Source organism: Oryzias latipes, chromosome 6 (assembly GCF_002234675.1).
Source record: "Oryzias latipes chromosome 6, ASM223467v1".
Taxonomy (NCBI): domain Eukaryota; kingdom Metazoa; phylum Chordata; class Actinopteri; order Beloniformes; family Adrianichthyidae; genus Oryzias; species Oryzias latipes.
Window position 1 is genome coordinate 23064404 of NC_019864.2, and position 22617 is coordinate 23087020.

Consider the following 22617-nt stretch of genomic DNA (forward strand, 5'->3'; position numbering starts at 1 on the left):
ATTTGCCTTTATTCTCCATCGTTTTATCTCTTTCAACAAAAACCTTTCTAATAAAGTTGAACCGTCGAAGTCGAACTTTATTAGGCTGTTCTGAATGGGAAGCTTTTTTTTTTTTTTTTCTTGTTTTCACCTTTATTTACCAACTGTGACTGTAATGTTTATGTCACATTGTAAAATGTGTTATTTCTGTATTATCTGCTTTATTTCTCTTCAAAAGAGAACCGTGCTGCGCTCCATCCATGAAGGCGATCTTGTATTTTCTTTTTTTTTTCTGCACACGGTCATTAAGTTTACCCTTTCACACATCTCTGGCTCTGCTGGCCGACACTCATGTTGCCATAGATGCCCCTGCAGTTAGTGCGCTCTATTGGGGGAAAGACCATGAGGCATTAGTTTAAAGGGAAATATAAATGAATCCTTAGGGTGTTAATTTGGTCAATTTTTCCAAATGAAAACACTTTTTTTTTTCTGGATTGAGTTTGTGACTGCTTTTATACACGTGCGAGTTTTCGGAAGTGCAAAGACAAAAAGAAAAGGGGAATGTAGTTATGGATGAGTGATGAAGAGTCAGGGGAAGATGGGAGCTAGATTCCTGGATTAAAGTTGCTTGTCAGCAAGTGTCAATCACATGTCTAAATTTATTCATTAACATACGGCTCTGTTCAGGGAATAATAAAATAACCTTTTACCCCGGATCCCACTGAGGCACTTGGCCTTATCTGGATCAAGGGTCACACAGTTTGAAAACAAAAATAGAGTAAGCGATTGATTTTAATTACAGATTAAACTGTTTATTTGGTCATTCTTTTAAGGGTTATTCAAATCCCCAAACTCATAAGTGTTATACCAGTGTTTAGTCTTTGACCTGTAAAGAAAATTCTTGAAAGACAAAAGGCTAAAAACATAATATTTAAATAATTCCCTTGGGTTTTTTTGTGCTTCATATGAAGGTATCAGGAAATCTCCCTTCAACCTGAACTTTATCTCAATTTGTTGACATTCTTTCGACTACCATAATTTTTCAACCGTTTACGCAATTAACATAATTCCAACTAATTCTGAAGCGGACAAAAGCAGCCTTTCACTGATATGCAACACTTGACAGTAACGAAGTTCTTAACATATCAACCCTAAACCAGCGGATTCTGACAGAGAAAAGCAGCTTTGCGCAACACTTTTGCAATAGCAGTGCTGCATGACGGTGCAAAACCGATACGAAAAGCCACTTTTCTCCACAGCAGAATTTTAAGGCTGTGGATTGTTACTTAGCTATAAATAATATAATATTTATGTACAGTTACATTATTTATGTCATTTTACTGGATGTTTAAAAATGTAATTTGCGTGAATTAAGTCACCATAACTTATACTTTTATTTAGAACAGGAGATCAAAATCAACAAAACTGATAAAAACACAAAGATTTAGATGAAAAGAAATGGTCTTTGTTACATACGGTCACGTAAATGGTCCAAAAGTTACGGTAGGTCAAGGAGCGTGTTATTTAGGTATTGTTGTTGACATTTCCGTTGTTAAAGGGTTAATAAAAACATAAAGGAATCTTCTTTGAAGATTTTTCTGACAAATGCAGCCACAAACATCATAGATTTCTTCTGTCTTGGCACCAATTTCAAATGGAAAAGTTGCTTTTCTGAACGGTTCTGCCTTTGACATTTGTGAACACCAGTTGGTTTTAGCTTGTTTTGTTGAAATATGTCTGTCTTGTTTTATTGAGATATCCAGTCTGTTACTTTAGTGTAAGGGCAGTAAAAATGAAAATTGCTTCCAGTTTCTTGATAATGAATCGTAATATAAGCGCATGTGACTTTCATGAAATGGCAGACTTTTACAATCCATGTTTTAAAGGATGCATTAGTACTTATTAACCTTTAGAAGTAGAGAACCAGGAAGGCTCTTTGACACATAAATTTACCTCACTGTTGAATCCAATTATACTACTTTTTCCGGAACAAAGTAAAACATTTGCAATCAAGGGTAGAAGATTTGTGTTATCCAATATCATTTCTATTTGTTATACCTAGAGCTTTTACTTTTTATCTCAAAAGATCCAGTTCTTTGTCTAAACTCTGCGTGTAACATTTTACCGACAAAAGCCGAAGGCCGTTGAGTCATGCAGTATTATTTTTTCAGTTGGTGACAGTCTGCAACACAGATTTTCTGGCATCTGTCTGCTCGTGTGTCCTTCATATTGATGACTTGCATGAGTTTTTGGATGCAGAGAGAGACGGGGAGTTCTCCTGTGACAGAAGGCTTGGCCTCTGAGCCAGCCTGTTCCCCAACACAACCTTTCCCACTCTGTTTGACCGGCACAGGCTTGTTCCTGCATTTCTCTGTCCAAGAACGCCCAGAACATCCATCCTGCTCTGATAGTGAAGAGTGCAGATGGAAAAAGGATGAGTACTTTTACCCCAAGTGTGGTGTAAACAACCTTTTAATTTTACATTTTCTCCCAACTAGGGCCAGATTCCTGGACAGCTTGTCGGGGTACCCGGCAGCCTCTGATTAAGTAGGCGTCAGCGCTTTGCTATTAGAGAAGAGGGCTGTTTGAAACAAGCAGCAGGGGGTGACTCTGCCAGCCTGCCAAATGTGTGGCTGCTGCTGTGACCGGTCCGTCTTTCTAATGGCTGTCTGCCTTTTGCAAAGAGCAGGTTCAATAATCACATGGCAGAGGAGGAGGAGGGGCTCCCACAGTCCTCCTGTCCTTTCTTCCAGCGTAGGTGATGGGAATTGGAACCAGTACACTTCAGGAATGTGGGGTAGTTAAATGAGCCTGATTCAGGCTTTAACCCTTTTACACCAGAGTTTTGGTTCTGGTCTCTGCTCTTTGAACTACTGTAGCTTTGTAACCATTTTTGCTATTAACAGCATTCTAACAGATTCTGAAGAAGGTAAAAGCAGCATAGCACTGAAATGCAGTACTTTACATGACTGAAGTGTTTATACAATCAACGTAAACCAGCTGATTCTGAGGCAGAGATTTACAGATTTTTGACGGCGATTGCAATCTATCACAATCCATTGGAACTAATTTAATTGCGTAAATGGTCCAAGAGTTACAGTAGTTTGGTTCAAAGCTGCTTTTCTCTGCATTAGACCTTTCTGGAATTACATTAATTGCGTAAATGGTCAGTTAGGTATAATAGTTTGAAGCAAAGCTGCTTTTCTTTGTTCCAGAATACGTTGGAATTACATTATTTGCGTAAATGGACAAAGAGTTACGATAGATGCATTTTTCTGCATCAGAATCTGCGGGAATTTGGTTACTTATATGGTCAAAGAGTTTTGGTAGTTTCAAAAGTATTTGTTACTTTGCTGTTGGGGGCGATAGCTCCTGTATTAGTTCATAAATTACAGAGACAAGCTAAGGCTAAATGTTTCACAAGAATTTAACCCTTGCGCGGGGTCATCTGGACCCCACAAGACAGTGCGCTAAACCTTTTTTCTTCAATGATTTGTGATCTTCACTGGTGTCTATGGATTGCGTGAAATCCTCTTCATCTTTATCCACCTTTGTCATGGTAGGGGGAACATGTCAATGTAAGGGTGGGGTCATTTTGACCCCACAAGATAGCACAAGGGATAAAGGAAAAATCAACCAAAGTAAAAGCTAGACTAGTGCCATTTCTTGTTATAGAAGTAAATGTATACATTTAATAAGCATTTACCTTTTCCTTTTCACTGGACACGACTTTCTAAAATATTAATTTATACCAAAGCAACCTGCTGTATAGTTTGTTTTTCTTTAGTTAGTTGATCTTTAGGTCAAGGACCATTATCTCTTGAATGTAGAACTGACTCTTTTTTTTTATTTTTTGTTTTTTGCAGCATTGAAATGGGTGGATGTTGCAATAATAATCTTTCACCACACAAACCAATACAGCTTTTAGAATACGGTAAATACCCTTTAGTATTTGTAAACTGGGTCGCATGAAACAAACAGATCAAATCAAAAATGTAAGTTCCTCAGGAAACTCCAGGACATAAATAAACCATTACAAAGCAAAAGAGAAGCTAAATTGGGCCTTTTTGATTGATGAGATATTTCCACAGTGGGTAAGCTTTTTGTTTTGTTTTGCATCCCCCCAGATGTAGTCGAAAATCTGCTTCTTTTTAAACTTAGCACCACCTTTTGACCACTCAATAAATTCATATTTGTTTAATGTAAGCAGCCTACAGACCACAATCCTCAGATTGTTTTTATTTTTGGGGGAAATCTTGGCTGTGCTTTAAAATCAGCATTGATCCATAACATAACAGGAAGAACAGTTACGCTTATAGTTTATGAAAAGTTACAGCAGAAGGATTTTAATGCATAATTGAGCATTAGTACCTTGCTTTGTCCCTGTTGGTGGGGTTTAAGGTCCAGTTTTATCTATCACAAATGTTGCTTCAAGACCCAACAAGTGACCAGAATTTTCTGTTTTTAAGTAATTCATTTTTTGTTCTGACATCTGTTCCACCTGCTTCTAACAAATCTGCCCTATTTTTTGTTCTCTATTCTGCCTTTTATCAGACAGGACATACTTGAAATTATTAGCCTCAATAATCATATTTATGTATGTTTGCGTTTACTTCTAAAAGGACAATGTACTTAAAATAGACACAAGTTTAAGTATATGCAAGATTTTATCTTTAGTTAACATTTTATTTTCAGTTTTGTGGCACAAATAAGTAAAAAGTAACCAACAGCAATGCACCTTACCTGAATGAGATGAGTTTATGTCAGATTGTAGCAGCAGTTTTAATCGTGTGGCGTAGGGTGTTTTATTGTGCATTTGAAAACACATTCACACATTCACCTCTGGAACTTGCTCTGATTCTCCTGCTCTACACTTTTTTTCATGTGCTTTCATACTTGCTTTTTGAAGATTTTAAACACTAGAAGAGTGAGTCCATTGTACTTGTTTTCCAGCTCTTCCAGAACTTAAGTTAAAGTTACCAAATATTCAAAACACTGGATGTAAAATGAGAACAATAGATGTGATAAATGCGAAAATATCAGATATTGTTATATTTGACTTTTCATGTGCAGTGAAATGAAGTGAGGGTGTGATTATAGAAGCGGCCACTAAAGCATTACGTTATTTACTTCATGCAAAACTGTCATATAGAACTAGAACTTTCCATATAACTTTTTTTTTTTCATGTTAAGGTTGACTCTGATTTTATAATATGATCATTAGACAAAATTACTTCAATAATGCTGGATTAATTCTTTAATAATCTTAGATTACTCCATATTCTATTGTCGCCACAGACATTTGAAATGGTGATGTCTCTGTTTTAGTTTAAGCAAGTTGAGGTGGTGTTGTCAAAGGGAAAAAGAATTCAGCTTGTGATGTTTTACCATCCTTGATCTCTTTTTTTCTTCTGAAATCTGCTGTAAGTCGGAGCTTTGTGATCATTCTGATTGGCTGAGCAACAGCACACTGATTAATTCTGCATCGCTGACCTTTTCTGCCTCGTTTTGCTCTGGCTGCACACAGGAGGAGACATCCTTAGCATATCACATCCGTCACGTAGCGAGTCGCCCGCGTGCATTTCTTTATTGAAATGGGTTGCACGGCATTTCCCAACGTGCACTCTACAACAGTCAGCTACACAAACAGGAGTTTGACTAGCTTCTACTTGAGGGAGGGCACCTGACAGATAACAGAATGGATTTATAGTTGCAGTTTCCATTTTGGTCTGATGAATAGGCTGTGGCACAAAGGGGGGGTCATATTTAAGAGCCCCTGGCTCTCCGTCCCGTATACCATGATGCATTGCCTGTTGTTGTCTCCTCTTTCTTCATGTGCTTTGTGAACTGATTAAGTCTGTTGAAAAGCGTTGAAAAACTGCAGCACTATTATCGTTTTTAAGAACAGAAGTAAGCAATATGAGGAGACAAATGTTTGAGAGATTATCATCATTTGTAACGAATGATCTGTTCAGAGTAGGTGTTGGGATTGTGGACTCGCTCTTATACTGATCTTTTATCACTGAGAAAGTCAAAAGCGTAGTCTGGGCACCGTTTCCATAATACATGAGACATATTCAAGTGATTAGGAGGCCTTTTAGATATAAAGCAGCAGTCTGTGTTCTGGTTAAAGATGAAAGTTGCGTTTTAAACATGTTCTTGTGGCATTTTTCTGATGGACATTTATACAAAAAAAAAATTAAGCCTAAAATCGCATTTCTGAATATTTCTTTATTCAAATTGTTGCAAATCAGAATCAGACAAAAAATGCTGTTGGAAAAAAAAGCTTTTAGTTGTGATGTAGAAACTTTAATCGGCACGCCATGAGCCTACTCCTTCGCTCTGCAAGGGCTAGGGGAGGAGGAGGCGGGGGTGCTCTACAGTCGCACCCATAATTCAGAAGGAAAAGTCGACTCAGATTGTTTTATTTAAAAAAAAACGCTTAGTCAAAGACCACTGAGAATGATTTTAAAAAAGCTCAAAAGATGATCAGAGTGGATCTTGATGAGGGATAAATGGATAATAACACTTATTTGTGGATACCTATTTTTATTCATTTAAAGTTAATTTAAAGGCTTTTAAAATTACTCAAGAGATGTTCTAAATTATTTTTTTAACAATATAAACTCATGCATGATAAGTCAAGAGCCACAAGTGCAAGCTTGGACATTTTTTATTTCATAAGCCCGAAAACTGTCCTGAATCCAAAATCTATCCCTTGTATTTTCTAAAGAGTTTTGACTTCTGAAGATTTCAGTCCAATCTCACAGAGGCAACATGATGTGCTTGTTTTCTTTGCCTCCAGGTAATTCGCAGCCATCCTGAATCTCTGTGTGTTTCCTTTGCTGGGTGTTTGATTTGTTTGTGTGCATTGCTACATCAGGAAATCTTAGACTTGGCTAAAATTGCCTGTGATCAGCCTTGCAGGTGTTTTTCTGTGCTGCTCACGTATTAAATCGGTAAAAAGAAAGAAAAAAAAAAAAAGAAGTTTGATAAGGGATGGCACAAACTTTTTCTGTAATCAAGTTAAACTAAGGAATGTAAAAATATCCTTTTATCCATATATGGTTGCCCCCTGGCGCAGTACAAATATCATCTGCTGACAGCAAAACTGCATTTGAAACTACAAAAGAAGGTCCTTTGAAATATATTTCCCTGCTTCTTTGATCACTAATTAAAAACTTCTTATAGGAACCCTTAAACCAAGCTTTACGAGTTGACAACAAATTAAAGCGAAAAGAAATGGTACATAAACAACATCATAAACAACTGGTTAATGGCAGAAAGTTGTTTAATAAAAATCACAGTTTAGGTCAAAAAGTGTGAACCCATTGCCGCTTTCTATCTGACATATCTTTAAAGTAGCATCTAACCTGAATGTGTTTGACGGAGAGGTTTAGAGGCTCAGAGGCTTCCAGATAAGTCTGTTTTATTATCATTAATCATCATTTTTTATCTTTTATCAAAAGTGTCTACATTGCATGTAGTTTGTTTAAACAGTATTTAGGTTTCAGTAGTTATTGGTTTTTCTGTTAATTTAAAGATTAGAAATTTAGATTTAAGGGAATTAAACTGGCATAAATTAAAAAATCTGAAAATCTTAATTCTAAGACTTACTAAAACTCTGATTTTTGCATACAGGTTTTGCAAGGATCATCAGCCTTTTGTCTAAACTCATAAAACCTCTTTATTAGCATGGTAACGTTTGGCCTTGTTTCACATTTTGCATCTCAAATTGCTTTATTACACAATAATCCAATTTAATTATCAAATTCAAATTATTCACGCCTGATGATATCAGATCAGTGAGTCGCACAGACCACCTTTGTGCGGGGGGGATTAAAAACAGTGATACAGTGCGACTGTAATGACATGCAAGCTGTGACTCATCTTTTGTGCCATCCACTTTCACCACCTGCACAGATGGTAGCACATGTGCCCTCATAAACGTCTCTCATTGTGCATTCATAATGGATTCCTGGCTCATCCATAACCGTTGCAGCATTCGTTTCAGTAAGGACCATAAATATCACAGAAATTTGCAGGTTGGAGGGAAATAAACTGCGTCAAATACTTGCAGCTTCTTTACTGACTAAAAACACTATGATGAAGTAAGAAATTGTAAAAGTCTTTAGTGCACAGACTCTTTGGAAACTCCTGTCACGCATCAAATCCAAACCATGGTTGTTGTCTCTCTGGTAGAAGAAGGTCATGCAGCCATGCTTTTGAAAACAGAACCACACATTTAGAAAAAGCTGGTGCGCAGGTAAAAGTCTAAGTTTGAGGGGGAAAAGGCAGAGGAGAGGCATTTTGCAGGTAAATTGCGAGCAGCTAAAATGTAAAAGTATATATTGGACATAAAAGAAAAGTTGAAGACGTGACTATTTACTGGAGATAAAGATATAAACACCAGTGGACAAGAAATGGGGGCAATGATGAACCTAAATTGATTGAAATAAAGAATAGAACATAAATAAACATTTAGATTAAAGCAGGCCATATTTGTACCACTAGAAGAAAAAAAAACAGTTAAATTATAGCAGCAGGTTAAACTAAGGCGTGTCTTCTCATTATTAGCATGTGGTGTGCGCAACTTTGGACCATGAAAAGAAGAGGGTTTTTGAAACGGATTAAAGCGTCATCAACGTGGACAAGCTTGTAAAAGGGAATATCTTATAAGACCATTTCCAAGCAGTGTTCCTGTCACGACAGCAACACAAAATAATAAGAATTCTAGGGTCCGCTGGACACTAGCCAACCTCACAGGACATGGCTGCAAGAGGAAACCTGATGACAAACTGAAGAAATGCATTGTAAACATGTCAAGCCCCAAACAGCCACTAAATATATCAAAGGGGAAGTCCAAGGTCAAACTCCATCCATATAAAATCCTGACGTCAGCTGCCCTTTAAGTGAACAAGGACTTTATAGGCAATTACCCAAGATCTAAGAGCAAATCACAAAAAATAAGCCACAAACCCTCTTGGAGAATAAATGGGTAAAACAAAACTCTGTTCTCCCGGAATCCAAAAATAAAGTGCACCAAGAAAAGAAGGCTGTCAGATGTGTAAAATATGGATGAGGCTAAGGCATGGTCTGGGGCTGCTTTAATGCATCTGGCACTGCATTTTCACAGGAAATAATTAATTTTCAAGTCTATCCAGGCATTCTGGAGCCAAATGTGCTGAGAGAATGCTCTCTTCAACAAAAAGCAAATGACGCAACTGACAGGTGCAGAGGTCTGATTGATAGTTGAAGAAATCATTTGAATAGAGACATTATAAAACTAAACGCTTTTGTCCAAGAGGATATCTGGACAAAAAATGTTTTGATAACAAGCTAATGGACTTTATTAGCTTGTTAAATTGTTTAAATGGTCTTTGGTTCATTTTCAGTACTTTTTTGCTAGTTTACAGTTTGCAAATTTTTTTTTCTTTTTTTTTTTTTTTTTACTACCAAATAATACCTTTTTTCCCCTTGAATTTAGTTGTTTGGTTAATGTAGCTCTATGGTTGAGCACTAGAGCTGTTTCTTTGAAACTGATCTGTTTTTGCAATCTTTAAGCATCTTGGATCTGTGCTACAAGCCTGAAAATACACAGTGGGAACTTGGTTACTACTCCATTTTTACCATATTTATGTTTAAATTAATAAACAAATACTCCGTTGAAACAACAATTCCTGTGTAGCTGATCGGGTACAGTCACTTCTGTCAAATATCTCCAACTTTATGTTATGCCACACATTATGCATAGAAACGTTTAGAATTGACATTGATTGGTTATGGTTGTGACCCCTTTGGATCTTTTACGAGTGAGCAACTAAAACCTCTCTGCGTGTAATTATGCCTTAACACCAAGCGACAGCGCAGCTTTAAAAGAACCTTCTAAAAAATTAAACGTCCTTAAAAATTCCAGATAGTCCTTTTCTTTTTTCTAAAATCTCATCTACAAGCTGCAGTGATGAAGACATCGCTGTCTTATCCTGACATGCCTTTGCAGGCTTTTCTTAACTTCTCCTTTTCTTAAGTCACTCTAAATAGTATTTTCCTCCACTTCCAGACCATCTCTACTTCTCTCATCCTTTTTTTCCCTTCTGGTTTTCTATTTGCATTAGTTTTTTTTTTTTTGTAAGGATCCATCTTTATCTACATTTCGGTCACAAAGGGTTGATGGGATCATGCAGAGGTTGGTTCTTACTTATGCACGTCTTCATAAGGCAGCAGATAAAATAGAGCTTTATTAGGAAAAAAGTCCAAGTTTGGAAACTATTGCACAAGTTGGGTCCTTTATATCCATTTTCAAGCTAACAACCCTTGACTGTATAAAAGAACTGGACTGAGCGATCCCTTCGCCCTTGCGTTCCAAGAAGCTAAAATCTCATAGATTTCTATTGAGAAATAAACCACAATTACTAAGTAATTATGTTTTTCAGAATAACCTTTCTCACTTTGATACCTTTATGCAAATCCTCATTTTTTTGCCATATTTCTTTCTTTATCGTAAGTAATTCAAGTCATAAACTGACCAATCAGATGCCTCAATAAAAGCAGATGCCTCTGGCTGGCCCCCATCGCTTTCAGTGATAGGGATTTTGAACTTCCAACAAGCTCACTCCTGATTGGCAACAGTAGTTGCCATAAAAACCATGACTCAGACTGGCTCGGACCAATCACTACTTGCTAAACTAAATGGCAACAAAATTGGCTTCATTTTGCTTGAGCCCATTTTCTATGGGTGACATCACTCTCACTTAGTTCTATTATACAGTCATTGCTATCAACACTCATATACAATTAATTTTATATATAATTACATCCTTGCAAGTATTTGTAATTGCTGTTCATTTTTAATTCAAAATTTTATTTTTAATTAAATTAATTATTTGACATTATTGGCTTTTTGGTTTTATTTTTTAAGTATACCAAGATTTTCTGTACTAGTTAATAGAAGGATGTAATAACAACAGGCTGTTTTTTTAAGTGCTATCATTCCATATCCTCTCTTTGGACAACTTTCATGTGGCTTTTTGGGCCCGACAAATAGACTGAACCATCCTGTATATTATAATCTGTTTAGATGGTATCACCACTGCTCAGGAATACTACAATTTTTAAATGACTCGAATAATGTCCTGAAAGGTAAATGAAGGAGTGTTTCACTGTAGGGTGCCTTTTGAATTAAATAAATTCAAGTGTTGTAGACCAGTAAATATGTTGATGGAAGAGACATACTAGATGGAGACATACTGATGTCACCTTTTGAATTGTGCACAGTGTAAATAAAGTCTGAAGTGGGTCAGTCAAGTTAACTGCAGTTTGTTCCGTCTACGGTAACTCAACAGCATGCCGAAACAGCATTTTGGCAGGACAGTACACAGTTGGAAGCTCTGTTGGGTCTGCTTATGGATTCACCCACCAGGCAAAAAAAAAAGAACCCCCCCCCCCCCCCCTAAATATTCACCAATTTGAGCTCTAATAAATCCAAATGACTTATTTGAAGAAAGAACATCAAGACTCTTACTACGTAGGCTGGGTTTATAACAGCGATTAATTGATCTGAATCGACCTAAGCTTAAATAAACCAATAATCGATTCATAAAAGTGGAGATCGATCTTTTATGCCTTTCCTTTTCCGGTGACCTATCACATAACAGCAGTAGCTTGATACTAACCTATAATAGGATAATTGGCTCAGTTGACCTAAACACATATTACAGATCAAATAAAGAGCTTTAAATAATCACAGGCAGGACTTTTCCAAATTCTTTGAAGGAAAAATGTTTTTTCTCTAAAGTAACCAATTGAGGTCTAAAACTGTTTTTTGCTCAAATCTTCGGGAATAAAGTGTAATGCTGTAGTGCAAGTTCCCCCTAGTAGCCAAACTGAAATGCCCTCCAGGAGAGGCAAAACATTAATATTGTAACATGAACCAGTTCAGAGGCTTTACAATGTTAATGCTCTGCACATTTTTGTTGGAGCTTCTCCTTTTGAGAAAACACGTAACACTGTATGGCGTTAACAATCTCATTGGTTTATTATTTCACAATATACAGTATGTAAACTGTATCAGATTAAAATGAACATCTTCAAAACATATGTAGATTATTAATGTATTTTTATACAAATATGTCTTAAGTTTAAACCATACAAATGAAAAATCAAATTGAATCAAATCGATCCAGGCTGAAGTGAATCGAATCGAATTCTTTCTGGTAATTGTTGGTGATACTCGGCCCTACTTGCTACTGTCAGAAATAGAAACAAATATCCTTGAAACCAGATTAAATTGTTTAGTTTTTATTTAAATTGGAAAAAGAAGTCAATTGAGAACTGTTCCTTCTGCAATCTGCCTCCAATGGTCCTTGGAGGAACTGCAACATTTGGTATTTTCTGGTTTTGTGTCAAAGTTGGTAATGGAAGGTGAGAGCTTGTTTGAAGCAGTGCCAGAGCAAGACCAACCCCCGCAAAAATTGTAAGCTTTTCCACAGACTTATTATTCAATCAAATTTTAACTTGTCCTGTCCAACAGCTGGGCAAACAGATGAGAGCTGAAGGCCTCTTGTGTTGGACATATTTTACTTTAACAACAGGGGTTTTGAATCTTCAGACAAACCAGAGGTATGTCTGAATAAACCCCTTTTGTAATCGAGGCCAAACTTTAATCATTTTAATCGTATTTGAAAATCTTTGGTGTTGGACCGGACGGAAAAGGAAAGGAGGGAAGAAGAGAGAGGGATGTTAGAGAAGGGGGGGGGGGGGGTATAAGGGTGAATATAGAAGGGGGGGTGGGGTTAAAACCATGAAGCAGCATAAAGCAACAAGTTTCTAGATGGTTATACTCATTACAGACGATTAAAAAAAAACAATTGCCATCTGGCATCTAAATTACAACTGTGTCAAATCAGTGTAATACAAGTTCATATATTTATATTAATACAAAGATTTGTATTAATACTAAAGCCAGTATCAACATTGCTATTTAGTCAGCTGTACAAAATTAGATTGATCGGTATGATGAAGCCATCACAAACAAACAAACAATCCAAATGTTAAACAAATCCACTATCAGCAGTTTAGCAATGGTTTTTGTGTGTTTATACTGGTATTGGCATTTCATAACTTACCCTAATCAAGAAGAACCTCTTTACTCTGTCAGCCGGGGGTGCCTCATTTTCCATCCCTACTTCTTGACGCACACAGATCTTTCTGTCTCATTCAGCACATTCATGCTCCTGCAGTGCGATTATTCCTCTGGCATTGAGGCTAGATCGAGCTGGCAGTGCTGCCCCGCTGTGACGGGAGTGTTTCTGGATGATGACTTAGGAGTCCTACAGCTTCTCTGCCAAGAGCAGGGAATTCTAACTTAATCAGGGCAAGGGTCCCTTTGTCTTTCATATCCCAGCAAGCTCCATGGGGTTGAGGCCAAAACAGGAGTATAATGAGATAAACAAAAGTCAAAAGTCTGTCTGGAATCCTGCACAACCCCTGTCTATGTTTTTCTACCAGGAAGCCAGAGTTTTCCTCCTGTGAGTGATAGGTTCACAGAAAAGAGTTTTTTTCTAGAATTAATTGTGTTCCAATGAGCCATATCTAGACTTAAATCGTTCTCCCTCACGCTGCCACAATGTTTTAGATTTCCACACTGCCTTGATGTTGTCTATCAATCACCCATAAAGAGAACTACTGAGTTTGACCATGTCCCTGTCCCGTTTTATGTAGCGTCCCAGTCGCCATCTCTAGTCTTTTCTACAGGTCATGGTCGGCTGAAGAGGAAAAAAGAGACGATGAATGTTCCTGATCAATAAAACATAGACTGCATTAAAGCTTATGAATAAGCCACAAGTGGAAAGAGTTCAATCGTCGGGACACACAGAAATTCAGACAGAGACGTCGTCCTTAAGCAAGAGATGGAAAAAGAAAATAAATGAAAGAGTATTTATCAACCTCCCACCTTTGTTTAGCACGCTAAAGCATTCCACTTAAAAAGATTTTCTGTGTATTCTGTGTTAGTATTCACGCAAGAGCAGCCTTTTTGCTGTTGTTATTTAAAAAAGAAATGTTGCACTTTTGTACCCAAGGCTTTGTAATGACCATCTGTTTATGAGTAGTCCTCTTCGTTCCAGAGCCCATTCTTTGTGGTAAATTGAGGCATTTGCAACCACCTGTGAGCCGAGTAATTTTCAGCATATTGACTGAGATCAACCAGATAATCTTTTTACAGTTCAAGTAGAATTTTATTTAACAATGACTGAGCTAAAAGAATAGAAGGTTTGCTTTATGCTTGAAGGAAAACAGAAAAAATAAATGAATGAAATAAATAGTTTCATTTTGAATAACTGCCACAACATTATGCAGGCGTTTTAAAAATAAAGACAAAATCATAGGAAGTTGCATCTCCAGGGTCTGTGGTTCTTCAAAAGCATTTCCACCTTAAATCTGTTAGCATAGACACACTGTGTAGGTCATAGTTTTTGTTGGAATGTATTTTTTCTGTAATTTAATTTTAATTTTACTTTTATTTATCCCACAATGTGTCTGCGGCTTATCCCCAAATGTTATATAATGCAGACAAACTGATTTATTAGGCAATTTACTTCCTGTATGGATGATTATAGAGAACAATCTTTTTTTCTAAATTGTATTAAGTCTTCACAAAACTCATGGCTACATATTTCTGTTGGTACTATCCAGCCATGTTATAGCCCTCCATCATTAAACCCTTGAAAAGAGGCAGAACATTTGCAGTATTACAGTCATTCAAGCACATTTCCTAGTTTTCCATATTTAGTGTCCTCTGTTGCTAACAGCTTAGGATATTAGATTGTGTTTACCAAATTCAGCTTTCATAGCTTAGGGAAAGGAGAAAAGAATGCTCAGTTTTACAAAAAATTGACAAATTGAGAATATTAATCCATTTTCTTGCTTTACTGAGAGATTTACAAAGACAGCAGAGCAAATTGTTTGCTGGTTTTGGCCTAACAGTGTGTTTGTAAATGCCACTATTAGAATTGATCTGTTGAATAGGATATAAATTCCAAGCAAACATTTGAGGCTCTTGTGATTCATGCACGCAGTTCAGTCGGTGTCTGCAGAGATGCTGCTTGACTATAAACTTGCTGACTTTCAGAGTAAAATGCGGGGCGGCTGAGATGAAAACCATCCAGCTTTGCATCTTATTACCAAGGTTACCACATCGTACACTTGTTGGATATAATCAGCTAAAATTGCGTGCTGTGACATGAAAGTTTCTGCTTCGTCGTTGGCTTCACCTTTGAATATTGCGTTGTTATTTACAGGTAGAAAACACAGTTCACAGTGGTCCCTCGCTATATCGCAGTTCAGCTTTCATGGTCCCACTGTTGAATTTTTTTTTCAGTGCAATTTTGCATGCTTTTTTTCTTTGCAGCACACCAGTCTGCATCCTGAGTGGCTTTGTCGATCAATCCCTGTGCAGTGTCTCTTGTACAGAATGCGTTCAGTTTGCCACATTTACATGGTTAAAACATACAGAGGTGAAAAAAGAAGACAGCCAAGAATTCTTAGACATGGGTGTTGAAAATTTGATGGCATAGCACTCATAGAGCATTGAATTTTATTGACCTAAACAACGTTTCCTCAGAGGAAATATGTTGCAAATATCTGCTGACTTGGCACAAATGGATTTCGGTCCTGTAGATTTAGCAGGAACCCACAGAGACGCGAGGAGGGGAGTGATCAAGAGAAGCTGCAGGAGTTACCTCACAGAGAGCAGCCCTCCTCTGTCAGTCTTTAATGAGTTTGTCCAATTATAGCATATGATTAGTGTTGACTCTCTCCAATATAATTGAACCCATCAGCCAGCCTCAGATTCCTACAGGTCCCTGCAGTTTTGCAATCATTTTGTCGCCGTCACACTGGAGCTGCTAATATTAAACAGAGAGAATGGAGGATTTCCACTCACGACGGAGCTGGATTGACGCTGATTGCATTTTGCCAAAGTTTATTAGATTTCCATAGTGTGTATGTTGGCGCACTTCACACAGACAGTTCTGACAGGGAAAGGAAGAAACCTGAAGGTGCAATAATTTAATTCTTTATCTCCCGCAGGTTACCTGAGCCTAGGGCAAATCCTCTGGACCAACAGGACTTCAAAGACAACGATTCTGGACCGTCCATGGACCACGCCCCCTGATGGGAGCGGATCAGCCTGGATGTCCTTCCACCTGTCCGTCACAATCTGCTTCAGCCAGCCTTCAGCAGAGCTGTGGAGCTGACCGCCTCCCTGTCACTCATTCCCCCTTCCCGCCACTGCACTGCCTCCCACTTCTAGGACTGACCTTGATCAAGGTTTCTGTGACAGATATGGATGACTGTGTCTTTTCTACTCAAACTTTTTAATTCGACACCAGCTACTATTTCTCTTTATCCGAAACACATAAGTTATGTTCAGTCAATTACCATCACGCACAATTTCAACAGTCAGCCAGACCCTTGGCGTGCTGGTGAGCCCAGCTGTCAGAGAGGAGTCTGGGTAGGCAGCAGAGCACGAGCGTCTGTTGAGCCTAACAGATGTCAGGAATGGTAGAGTGTGACGGTGCCTTTTATTTATTCCAAATTTCCCTTTGATTCTGCCGCGTATGCTCTCTGGACACTTTCCGACACAAAAAGGGAGCTGTTCTCTGATGCCGCGATGCCTTACTGAAGGGGAATTTACCGCAGAGATTTTCTTTGGTGTTTGCTTTTTGTTTGGATTCTGATTGTTCAAAAGTGTCCTTGCGCTCGTCTCGTTCGTCTGTGCCCTGTCACACCCTTAAGCAGTCTGTGCTGCCAGCTGATGTTTAATGCTTGTAACATTTTTTACACTTCCCATTGGGGTTTGTTAGATCAGTCACCAGCATCACGGGACGTTTCGGTTTGTATTGATTGGGAAATGTTGCTGAGTCTGGATAAAAATCGAACCGTAGCAAGACTGTATATACTGTAATGCAAAGCCTCATTACTCCCAGCCAATCTGCAGCATATGACGGATTACCGTCCATGGATGCAATTTCTACCTTTCCCCAGCGTGCCGCATTTGCTCGTGACGTGTCGACTCCACACATCAGCAGTTTGATTTTATTATGATTGATGGTGTTGCCCTGAATTTAGAAATGAGTAGATGTCACTAATAAGAGATGGGGATACGTTTGTGCTGTAGCTCTGAAAGTATGTGCCCACCCAAGACAGATGTCCATGCAGCAACAGCCTTTTGGAAAAACACCAATAGCTTATTTGCTTAATTGCAATACTACTTATACACTGGGCGTGTGATGCACGTAGACCATGCAAAATGGGCATTCTTGAACACACTGTTGGCTTATAAACACTGGAATGACGCCAATACTAGCGCATGTACCCACAGTTGGACCCACAGTTATGAAATGCAGAAGCTGTGCAAATCTGGTAAATCTAGTTCCAGGCTTTTTCTTTTGCAACTCTATTCTGATAAATGACTGACTCAGTGTCCGAAAATTGGCACAATCAGCAATTATTAACTTCTCCTTCATGATACATTTTCAAATGGTTGTTTATTCTGTGTTTAGAGAAGGACTTGACCCATACGTCACCAAGTCTCTGGTTGGTCAAAGTTCAACTGGTTTAACTTTTGACGTGCATTCTAGGGTTGTGCCGATGGACGATATCATCGTCCATCGTGATGGGTGACTGACATCCCGATGGAGAGACCACCATCGTGATGCCACGCCCCCGCCACGTTGTGCGTCGACACCATAAGCCGCGGTTACATGTACAAAATATCTTGATGGGATCAATGGTCGGATTAGAATCCAACCGTGTAGATGGGCCCAGAAAAATGTTTTCAGAATATAAAAACGTTCACTAAGGTCACAATTTCGGTCGGAATAAATCATTCGCACATGCGCAGTAGGGTTTGAAAACCGGAAGGGGATACAACTTCCGCCGAGCGGCTTTTTTTCCAAACTTTATTGACTGTAACAATTCAATACAAAACGATAACAGCGCCGAGCGGCTATATATATTGACATGTCAGCTCGGTAAAACACGAGATGATCTTTTAAACGTGCTTTTAATAATGTTACGGTTATTATGAAACACCTGTTCGCTCATCATTTGAATTTTAATCCGTGTGGTCAGTGCTTTTTCTGAACGTAGCCAGGATTAGCAGTATGCTAACACGGGCTAACAACATTAGCTTTGGGTGGCGCTGCATGCTGTGAATAACATCAGCCTTAATTTTGTCGGGACACGACTGGAAACACAAATCCACGTGATTGTTTGAATGTTTTCTAAGGACTGAGCGACATTTCTGCTTTGAAGCTCAAACCGCTGTGTGTCTGCTGACGATCCGAGCTGTGCTCAGACACACACTTTTAGACCCGGTTCTGAGTTCGGTAGCTAGTACCCCTAGAGCTGCGGGACGGATCGCAGTCTTAAATCTGCCACACATACCGCTCATGTACCCCCCCCCACCCTTCCCATCAAACACAAAGCTGTAAATCCGCACTCCGCCGGTCCACTCCGCTAAGTGCGGGAGTGGACTACTTCTTTTCTATTTTGTTTGTTACTTTTTCTGTTAGTCACTTCCCTCAGTTTATACTGGATCATCGCGGATTAGTCATTAGTTGGGAAATAAAATAAAAAAAGCAAAATAACGAATAGCAGTTATATAAGAACGAAAAATGTAAAAAATACCCCCCCCCCCCCCGACGATGTCATCGTCCATCCCGATGGTTGACAGCAAACATCGTCAACGGCCAAATTAGGGGACATCGCCCAACCCTAGTGCATTCAAAGGCCGTGCGTTTTGTACCCAGAGCCCCAAAACGGAGGAATCCAAATTTATTACCGAGCCTTCTGGCTCCTCTGCACTGCTCCAAATGTAGCATTTCTTCAGCCATGTGAAGAACGCGTTTCTTCTCCAGGGTGAAGAAATGCTACATTAGGTGTGCTCTGAAGCACAGAAGTAACAAATTTCCCACATGTGGGATCAATATTCTGATTCTGAAGTATTGACTTTTTGTTTTTGCACCTTTTAAAGTTCTAAAACCAACATTAAGTTTTTCCCGAGCGCAGGTAGCTACGCGCTAAAGTAGATGACGACTATTCGTGATGTCATCGAGCGGTAGTAACGTCTGGATTTGAAGACACTATTTTTCCATAACTCTCTGCTTGGAGGGCTAAATGTAGGGGTAGGCAGAAGCTGTTGGGGTACGGAATGAATTCAGATCTGGCCACAAACTTGTAAAGTGTTGCGTGAACGCCAGCATTTTAAAAACTGAAGTCCAAAATGTGCATGTACGTGCATTTCCTTAGACTTGTCATTGGAAGTGGTCGCTTGAACGTGTTTTTGAGCCCGTTGTGAATGTAGCATTACAACTAAGTTTACTTCTTCTCTACTGTTGTAGTCTTACATTTTCATGGCTTTTTTCTTGGTCTGAATAATCACAATAAAGACAAATAGTTTTGTTTTTTGGGCTGAAACAGCACAAAGGCATCATTCATCCTTGTGTGTGTGTGTGTGTGTTTGACAAAGACGAAAGGTGATGAGCTCCCCAAAGAAAAAAAAGAAATCAAGAAGAGGAGTCAAGTCGACTTTCTAAATTCAAAGCAGCGGCACATCCAGATGGATCTGGGGAGGGGGTTGTGAGCACAGCAGAGCCCTTCGGGGGGGTCTCCTATACGTATGCATGAAAACTATCCAAACCACTTCCTATCTTTTGCAGTTCTCTTTACCGTCTCCCATCTCTTGATGACAGCTGCCCCCTGCTCGGCGTACATTAGCATCACACCTGCTCTCTACCTGACTTGCCTCCACTTAGCCTATAATTGAGGCACTCGATCTGACATATTGATTGGTGGATGCTTATTTAGCCGCCAGTCCTTGGCGTCTGGGTGGTAACTAATCTATTTTCGCCCGAGTTGAACTGTTTAGTCTTTGCCAACTTAGTGAGTCTCCAAACAAAAAAAAGATGACTCGTTTTGCCCTCAATATTTGTTTTGCTCGTATCTTTGAATATCTTGGAGCACTAAAAGCAAACCTAAGGGAGGGATGATGCCACTTAAGACGTGAGAAATTGAAGTGAAGACTTTCCAATCTTATTTATGCGGCGACACCACAAGGTTTTCTGTTTTTTGCACACCCAATTACACCTGTTCTCCCCGAGCATGTTCCCACAAAGGCTCCAAGATGCGAGGACGATCGCAGCAGCCATTCCCTTTTTCCTGATTTGTCCACAAAAACACTATTTGCGTATTTGTATTGACATGAGTTAATTGCTCCGCGGCTTGTGAGATTGAATTAGCTACGTGACACGCTTGCTAGTGGTGATGCCGCTTTGACTGCGGCCTCTTTCTCTGTCGTCATTTTCAAGGAGACAGTTTGGAGTCTGTAGTGTCAGAGTAATGGAGCATCTCCTCCGCCCACCATGACATGCCTTAATGGTTCTGTTTATCAGCATCGTAGAGCTTGCAGAAAAAAAACAAAAAAACTTCAACAATTAGCTCCTGTTTGTCACCACATATGTGTGCGTTTGTGCCTTTAAATATTTTTGGGGCTGTGCATTAGCTGGAAAAAAAGGACATTTTCCAGGATCCACACCACCGCCCTTGTTCAAATTGCATGTTCTTGTACCGTTCAAGAGAATCTATTGCTCATCTCCGAGTAAATGCACTTTCTTATTTATCTTTCCCAACGGCCTCATTGCACACACGCGCAAAGACACATAAAACAAGGAAATGGGTGTTTAGTGTTGGGATTCCTGCCCAATTCTTTTTTTTTTTTTTACATTTTCCTCTTTTTGCTCTTGTTCTTTCCACCGGCTGTCACACTTTAATCTGTCAGATCCTTCACTCTGATGGCCAAAGCCATTATCTGATGCTTTGACTTTCTTAAAATGGGAGAGCTGTTGCCATGAACTGAATTTACATCTCAGAATGTAGCCTGAAAAAGATGCCTCGGAAGGGGGAGAGCATGGAGAAATGTCCCTGGCCTCAACAGTCCACAGGCGGGAGTGTCCTTGGGTAAGACACTAATCCCCACATGCCCCTGGGTGCATTTTATCAGTGATTGAGGTAAAAGAAAGCACTAAAACGGCTGAAAGAAAGGAAAAAAAAACATGCATTAAGGAGTGCAGCATGAATGTGTGGCTGAAGTGCTTATCAAGAGCAGGACTGTTGTATGAAATAAAATGAACTGACAATTCACGGTATGAAGGTGCACACTTGGTTAGCAGGGTTTTATCTATACCTTTACTCAAAGCTGCCTCCATTTCTGGCTTCATGCGGTCGAACAGAAAGCCCCGTGCTGCCGCTGTATAGCAGCAACGGGGAAATGGATCGTTATTTTCCTTCTGGTCGATTTTTGGGCCCGTGGGATCCTGCCAGTGAGGAGGTGCTCCGTCCGGACTGTGGATCATCTCAGGGGGCCTGACAGTAGAAATCCATCAGAGGTGACGCGTACAGACAGCTGTCTGGCAGCCCAGGTTCATGAAGACGAGACGAGGAATTCATCTGTCCCCCCCTCTAACACCATCAAGACAGCAGAGATTTCTTCAGGCTGACATTATTGGGGGCTATTTTTTATTATAAAAAAACAAGACAATTTACACCTGACAAGACAAAAAGAATCCAGTTGAATTTGTAATGTGAGGATAGCAAAGGTTGTGTTGATGGAGATGGGACTACAGTGATGACGAATTGGCTCCTTTAACTTCTACTCTGATCATTTTTTGATCGATTTAAAATCATTCCCAGTGGTCTTTTAATCATTTAAACCCAAAATTTAAAAAGAAACTTGGTCATTTTCTAGGACATAGTTTCTGCGGAGGGCCAGTAGTTGAAGTGGAGTAAGCCCACCCCTACATCCCGACATCCATCTGTTTACACACTCTCCCGCTAGCTTACAGCCCCCCACACCCCCAAGTAAAATTAAAACTGCAGAAGTTTTAATCATAACTTTTTATATGTCCTCTATCATGACAGAAAGAACATGTAAAAAACACCAAAAACCATTTTTTATCGGAGTGAGTCTTTAAGCCTCTAGAAATAAAAAGATCAGAGCTTTGTGGCTCTTTTGGAAACAATTAACTTCATATGAAAACTGGACTGAGTGACTCCCATCTGTTGAGAAAAAAAGAGCTATTACTCTGTCGTTCTGTCTGTCAGAATACCAGTTCTTGCTCTGTTACCTCTTTTTTAGCATGTTCCTGCTAATCTTAATGTTTGATTCTTTTTCTGTAGCACAAGTTATAATCTGACCAATCGGATGCCTCACGAAAAGCATGTGATCTTGTGTCGGCTGTTCATAACGTTTGACAGATTTCGTGTAGCCCATTTTCAAGTGGAAGGGGTGTGGATTTCCAACAAGCTGCTTGGCCAGAGTGGTTGCCATAGAAACGTTGACTCAGACTCATCACTGCATACCCACAGCGTCTGGCTCCAACATGGACATGTTGGCGTCCGTATAGCAAAAAATGGCGCCTGAATTGACTTAATTTGGTCAGAGCCTGAGCCTAAGTCTTTGTCAGTGGGTGATGTCACTCACTCACTCACTCACTCACTCACTCACTCACTCACTCACTCACTCACTCACTCACTCACTCACTCACTCACTCCAGTTCTCATATACAGTGAATGGTTGAG

At 39.3% G+C, this 22617-nt stretch overlaps 1 protein-coding gene across 1 annotated transcript in view; it reads left to right on the forward strand.

Annotated features, from left to right (window-relative positions):
* The window catches only part of trim44 (tripartite motif containing 44), a 40882-nt gene extending 23950 nt beyond the window's left edge, over positions 1-16932 (forward strand). Inside the window, exon 6 of the mRNA XM_011476307.3 lies at positions 16066-16932. Coding sequence (XP_011474609.1) covers positions 16066-16150 — 85 coding nt within the window. The 3' untranslated portion in view covers positions 16151-16932. The remainder of the gene's footprint in view (positions 1-16065) is intronic.
* Positions 16933-22617: the final 5685 nt, after the last annotated feature.